A 6,760-nucleotide genomic window follows, 5' to 3' on the forward strand; every position below is an offset into this window, starting at 1 on the left:
GAGCCTGGCTGCAAGGAGAGAAAGCAGAAACTGCCCATCAGCTGATGGCTCCTGTCCCCTTGTCCCAGCTGCCCGCAATGCCCAGGCGGTGCTGGCCGGGCTCAGAGCTGTGCCCAGAGCTGCCCATCAGTGCTGCCTTGGGAAGCAGGGCAGGAGGGCAGGACATGTGCCCAGCCTGCAGCCAGCCATAGCACATCCAGCCGTCAGCAGCTGCCCAGAGCCAAAAAGCAGCTGGGCAGTCGACCGAAGAATTTGTTGCATCCCTCCCAGCAAAGGGGGGAACCTTTGGTGCCCAGCCAGGCCATGCCATGCCCAGATCTGGGAGCATCCCCCTGGCTGTGGAACTCACCTGCAAATTGGGTGTGGAGTGTGTCTTTAGAGAAGCTGCCAGAATCCAAGTCCATCATCTTCAGCTGGCCAGGCCAAGGAAGAGATTGTTGTCCTTGAGGTTGTCCTTGCTGTCTCCAGCAGCAGCCCCACCTGGTACAGCTTCTCCAGGAGCTCCTTCTCCTTCCCTGGGACCAGACCAGGCTGTCAGGGCTCTGCCCAGGGCCCCAGCCATCCATGAACCAGACAAGCAAAACCAGGGGGGATGGTGGCCACCAGTGCTTGCCACACCAGATCTCCAGCTCAGCTCCATCCCAAGAGCTGCATGTTCCCTTCTGCTGACCCCTGCTCAGAGCTACAGGCAGGACAAAACCAGTCTGGTTTGCTTTGCCACTGAGTGCCAAGAAATGTGTGGAGCTCCTACCTGCCAGGCCCCTGGATCCAACTGTGCACATGGATCTCTCTCATCTTCTAGGGCCGAGGAGCACCCTGCACCCAAGGATGGCAGAAAAGCTCTTCTAATGATGGCCTGTCCGAGGGTTGCATGGACAAACACCTCTTAATGACATCTTGGCATTCTGGGGAGACAAACCAGAAATCACCAGTCACTTGGAGAAGTTTCCCCCTGTTCCTGTGCCCAGGCCATATGGGTGTGCCCAGAGCTGGGCCTAAACTTCCCCACAGATTCTCTGTTTAGAGGAGAGCAGGACATGTGCCACCTCCTCAGCAGCTGCCAGAGCAGGATGCCCATCAGCCCGCTGCTGTCTCCCAGCATTGGTATTCCCCCTGTGCCCAGAGATGAGGATCCACCTTGAGAGAGCCGTGGTGGGAACAAGATGCGCCCCCAGATGATCTCCTGGCCCCTCCTGAACGGGTGCTTCCCCACAACCAGCTGGTACAGCAGGAGGCCCAGGGACCAGATTGTTGCTGCCTCGCCATGGTAGCTTTGGTGCTGGGTCCACTCTGGAGGGCTGTAGGCCAGGGTTCCTGTGGAACACAGACACAGCTCAGCAGGGGGATGCTGCTGCTCCCAGAGCCTGGCCCCAGCATCCCTGGGCATGTGGGGGCTGCTCTAGCAACACACGGGGTGACCGCTGCCCTCTCACCATCACCTGGGACTTGTGTACAAACTCAGGGCTGGAAAAGAAGCCACTGGTGCTGGAAGAGGGCAGCAGAAACCCTGGGAAGGCCCAACCATGACACAGAAAGGAAAAACCCACCCACTGGTAGAGAAAACCCACTCTCCTCTTTGCCTGCATGGGCCCCCAAAAAATGTTAATAAGCCAAGGCAAACAAGGTGAGTGGAGCAGTCCAAGCCCCTCCTCCCCTGCACACCAAACCATCCAGGGCATGGGTTCAGACCCCCCTCTCCCATGGGGGAGAAAAACCCCCATGGGGGTTTTTGTCGGGCTGGCTCCACCAGCTCCAGCCCCAGCCCAGGGCACAGTGGGTAATGAAGGCTGTCAGCAGGGCTGGGAGCTGGCCTCCCTCACACCCCAACCAAATCAACTTGGCTCCAGCATTAATCCCATCCCAGCTGCAGTAGGGGGAAGCCCCGGTGCTACACCCAGGCTGGGCCATGAGATGCCCAGGAGCATCCCCTGCGAGGGCTCACCTGCAAACTGGGTGTAGGCTGTGTCTTGGAGGAAAGCGCCACAGCCAAAGTCGATCAGTTTCAGCTGCCCGCTGGCCAGGTCAAGCACGATGTTCTGAGGCTTGATGTCCCTGTGCAGGACCCCGCAGCTGGTGCAGTGCCGCACGGCCTCCAGCACCTGGCGGAACAGCCCCCGCGCCTCCTCCTCCGGCAGGAACCTCCGCTCCGCCAGGAAATCCGACAGCTCCTGGCACCGTTCTGGACGCTCCAGCACCATCAAGAAGCTGTCGGGGAGCTCAAGCCACTCCAGGAGCTGAATGACACCAGCACAGCCACAGGACACCTTGGCCAGCAGCACGATCTCCAGGGGCGCGCTGGTGCCGTCGGGCTGCAGGAGGAGCGCGATGCCATCAGTGGAGCTGAGGCCGTGCCAGGGCTCTGGGACCACTCAGCCAGCCTGGGATGCTCTGCATGCCCTGTTCAGCCCACGCCCGCTCTCCCCCCAGGGCTCCTGGTGGCTCCCACCCAGCCGGGCCCCGGCTCCTCGCCGCCCGGCACGGCCCGGCTTCTGCCGCTGGCCCCGCTCACTCACCAGCTCGCTCCAGTGCCGGATGCGATCCCGCGGCACGCGTTTGATGGCCACCTATGAGCAAGCGAGAGCAGCAGGCTGAGCTCAACGCCCGTCCCGCCGCACCCTGACCTTCTCCTCCTTGTCCTCCTCCTCCTACTCCGCCCGCCGCCGGCCCCGCCGCTCACCGGGGCGCCGTCCAAGAGCCGCGTCGCTGACCAGACGCTGCCGAATCCGCCGCGCCCCAGCAGGGAACCCAGGCGGTAGCGCTCCTGCAGGGCCTCCTGCGCCTTCCCTGCGGGCGGGACGCGGCTGTCAGCGCTCGGCCCGGGGCCAGCAACGGCCCCCGAGCGCCCCTCACCCGCCCCGGCCCGGCCATCCCCCGGCGTTCGGTTTTCGGAACGCGGCACGGGAGGCTCGGGGCCGGCGGCTGCGCTGCCGAGCGGCGGAGCTCGGGCCGGGCAAGCCGCAGCGGAGGCGGCGGGAGAGGCAACGCCGCCTGTGTCCTCCGCGGGCCCCGGGAGGAGCCGGGGCCGGGCTCGGGCTCGGGGTCGGGGCCGGGACTGGACCCTGCGTCGGTGCCGGGGCCGGGCTCGGGCCAGGCGGAGCCAAAAGCCGGCGATGCCGCCCCAGCCCCAGGCATTGACGCCCGCCCAGCAGCGCCAGCGCCAGCACGGCCAGAGCCGGGCTGAGGCCAGGCGGCGGCGGGACGGCCGGGGGCGGGCACGGGGCAGCCCCGCCCGGGGCCGGGGGCGGGCCGGGGGCATGGCCCAGCCCGGCACGGGGAGAGGGAGGCGGGGAGAGGAGAGGGACGGCGGGAAAGGGAGAGCGGGAGAGGTACGGGGCAGCGGGAGAGGGAGAGGAGAAGAGACTCTAAAAGTTTCTTCTGTCGCTGCTGCTGCCGCTGCTGCTGCTGCCGCTGCTGCCGCTGCTGCCGCTGCTGCCGCTGCTGCAACTGAAGCTCCGGGGCCGTTTGTCCCCGTGTCCGTTTGTCCGTTGCCCGCTCGCCCCCGCCCCGAGCCCCACGTTCCCCGAGGGCAGCCCCTGAGCCTGTCCAAACACGGGAACTTTGCCGAGTTCAGCCCAGACCCAGAGTCTGGACTCCTGCACAGTGGCTCAGGAATCCCCTCAGTCCCTGCTGTGCATTGTCCCTGCTGAGGGTCAAACACTCTCAGAGCGCATTCCCTGAATGCAGAATTTGTACCTGACCCAAGCACTGCACTTACCTCTCCAGCATTGATTTCCAAGAAAAACAGGGAAAGCCAAAGTGTGTGTAGGTCATGGTATCTTAAAATGTCTAAAACTTGCCAACTCATGGATCTTAGAAGTGAGATCTGTTTGGAATTAATGGGATGGACAACTAGTGCAAGATGGAAAAGGGGAGCATAAAAATAAATAGAGAAAAACGTCTTGAATTGTTTCAATTTTCATTTAATTTCTTAAAAGCTCTTTCAGTTTTTCCAGAATCTTCTCCTCAGTCCTGTTTGCTTTTTCCAAGAACCTTTCCCGGAGAACGAGGTGCAGCTTCTGTCACAAGGTGTGCCACCAACTGCAGCTTTCCACACTGTGGGTGCAGCACAACACTTGCAGCAAAGCAGGAGAAATATTTGAAGAATTTGACAGCTTGTTCTTTTCTTTTCCTTGTGGGCTGGGCAGTTGTGCCATTGGTAAGGTTTTCATTGTTACTGTTCTACCCTAAGAAAAGATGACAGGCTACCAAGAACTCTTAGGGAATGCAAGCCTGACTGAATGCAGAGAAAGAAACTCTAGAGCCTGCAGCCAGAAGTGGAGAGCTGTGTGATTATCATTCCAACACCCCCAAGGACATCTTGAAAATGATCTAGAAGATGAAAATGGGCTGACAGGGAGTTTGTTTCTGTCTTCAGTCCAGATTCTTCTACATCTAAAAACAATTCCACAGTCTCCATCTAAATCAAGAGTACAATCAGTTCATGAAAAGCCCCAAAACAAACTGTACCTCTGAGGAGATGACTGAAAGAATCTGAAAAGGGAAAATGCAGGAGAAATGCATTTCTCAGCACTGCAATACTTGCCCACCTGAAACCCTCCTCCATTTCCTCTGCATGCCTGGATCTGTTGGTGTCAGTTCTGTATTCGCTGGTGCCTCCAGCCCTGAATCCCCTCATCTACAGCCTGAGGAACCAGGAGCTCAAGGCTGCAGTGAGGAGACTGATGACTGGACATCTTAGGAAGCATTAAACTGATTGCTAATTTGGGCAAATCACTTGTAATAAAAGTCATCTTTTCTAGCTCTTTTGGTTTGGTTCTTTGATTTCCCTGTCGTTTTTCTTTTTAAATATTCTTCCTAAAGCTAGACGATTGTTTCTGCCATCTCTGACTTTGTTTCTCTCCACCTTCCCTGTGGCCACAGACTGTGCCAATGAGGGGCTGCAGTCTCAAAGGTTTTAAAGGAACTAAAGGATCTCCCAGCAAAGTTTTCTGCAGAGATCCCTCTATTCTTGCCTTCTCTGGAGATGCAGCAGCAATGTCTGTGTGCAGAGCTGGGGCAGATCAGTGCTGGCACAGCAGCTGTGCCCAGCAGCAGCAGCAGCACTTGGTATTGCCAGTGCTGCTGCCGTGGCCCTGCCCCGCTGCCCTGGTGGCCCTGGTGTTGCTGCAGGGCCTGAGTGCTCTCGGGGCCGGGCACAGTCCTGGGGGTGGCAGTGCCGGGGCTGCAGCAGGGACAGGCCATGGGCACTGCTGGGGCAGCGCTGACGCCTCAGGCCAGGCCCTGGGGGCTCCAGGCTCCTTGCCCAGGCTCTCTCAAGAACACGGCCAGGCCAATGCTCAGCACAGAAAAGCCCCAGGGTGAGCAGCCCCAGGCTGGCCGTGGGCAGGCTGGGGGCAAACAGCATGGCTGGGGCTCTGCAAGGGCCCTGGGGGAGACGGGAAGGAGCAGCAGAGCAGGGGCTGATCCATCCCCAGGGTGCTGCACAGCCCAGGGCAGCGTCCCAGAGCATCCTGATGGAGCTGCCAACAACATCCCCCCTCTGCAGCCCTGGCCTCTCCCCCAGCTCACAGAGGTGCCGCATCCTTGCAGGCACAGCCACGGCAGCACTGGCTCAGGAGCCCCTGTTTGCATTGCACAGAGCAGGCAGGAGCACCCCCATGCTGCTGCTGTGGGGACATGAACCTGAGGGAGCACAAATGCCATCAGCCCCTGGGGCCAGGAAGAGCTGGGGGACAGCAGGGAAACCACTCAGCTTTGTCCTGGCCTCTGCAGTCAGCCAGAAAGTTTGTTCCCATTAGCTGGGAGATTCCTGTCCCACTGCAGATGCTGTTGCTCAGAGCCAGGGCTGCCTGACAGCCACCCCTGAACTGCCCTGAGCATTTCCTTGGCTTCAGCTTTGCTTTTTTTTCCCCTTTTTTTGGTACAAATTTCTTCCTGTTGCCCACCCCTGTTCCCTCCCCTGCAAAAAGCCCATCCCTGTTTGCCCTTTCCTCTCTGGCCCCACTCCCCATTGCAGTTCCTGACTTGGCACCATGGGAACGTCCCTTGGGGAGCAGGATCATCCTCCAAGTGCTGCAGAAATTGTCTGCAGGCTCCTGCAGTGCCTCGTGCTGCTCCCTTGCCAGAGGCACCACAGGCCAGGGGGGCACATCTGGGCTGCTGTGTCTGCCTGTGGGGCTCCCTGTTCTGGGCAATGAGGAGGAGCTGCAGAGGCTCTGAGGACTGACAGGATGGGCTTTGGGCCTGGGAGGAGAAGCTGAGGCACCTGGGCTGCTGGAGCTTCTGAAGAGGAGGCCCAGGGCTCATCGTGCAACTGCTGCAAGGGTGGTTTCAGAGAATCCCAGAATCAGCAAGGTTGGAAAAGACCTTGGAGATCATCAAGTCCAACCTGTGCCCTGACACCACCTGGTCTCCCCCGGGCCTCCTCTTCTCCAGGATAAACAACCCCAGCTCCCTCAGCCTCTCTTCACAGGATTTTTGCTCCAGACCCTTCACCAGCCTTGTTGCCCTTCTCTGGACACACTCCAGCCCCTCCAATTCTTGCTAAATTTGGGGTCCCAGAACTGGACACAGCACCCGAGGTGCTGCCCAACCAGCGCCCAGCACAAGGGAAGAATTGCGCTCCTGGTCCTGCTGGAGACACCATTGCTGGTCCATAGGAGTGCCAGGGGTTGGATGAGGGAAATGGTTGGGAGGGGGCAGGAGACACAGTCTGATTGACTCTCAGCCATGAAGGGTCTAGATTTTCATAGCTATTCAGTCTGTATTAGAAGGTGCTGGGGGTCAATATCAACTGGAC

At 59.6% G+C, this 6,760-nt stretch overlaps 1 protein-coding gene across 1 annotated transcript; it reads right to left on the bottom strand.

Moving 5' to 3' along the window:
- Positions 1-238: 238 nt before the first annotated feature.
- Positions 239-2,868, bottom strand: LOC135288478 (serine/threonine-protein kinase pim-1-like). Its single transcript, XM_064401866.1, has 6 exons — positions 2,851-2,868; positions 2,678-2,779; positions 2,514-2,564; positions 1,943-2,309; positions 1,138-1,314; positions 239-905 (listed from the first exon to the last, which is right to left on the bottom strand). Exons 1-6 carry the CDS (start codon positions 2,866-2,868, stop codon positions 799-801), a joined length of 822 nt encoding a protein of 273 aa, XP_064257936.1. The 3' UTR covers positions 239-798.
- Between the last annotated feature and the right edge of the window lie 3,892 nt (positions 2,869-6,760).

This window comes from Passer domesticus, chromosome 33, assembly GCF_036417665.1.
Source record: "Passer domesticus isolate bPasDom1 chromosome 33, bPasDom1.hap1, whole genome shotgun sequence".
In the NCBI taxonomy this organism is placed as follows: domain Eukaryota; kingdom Metazoa; phylum Chordata; class Aves; order Passeriformes; family Passeridae; genus Passer; species Passer domesticus.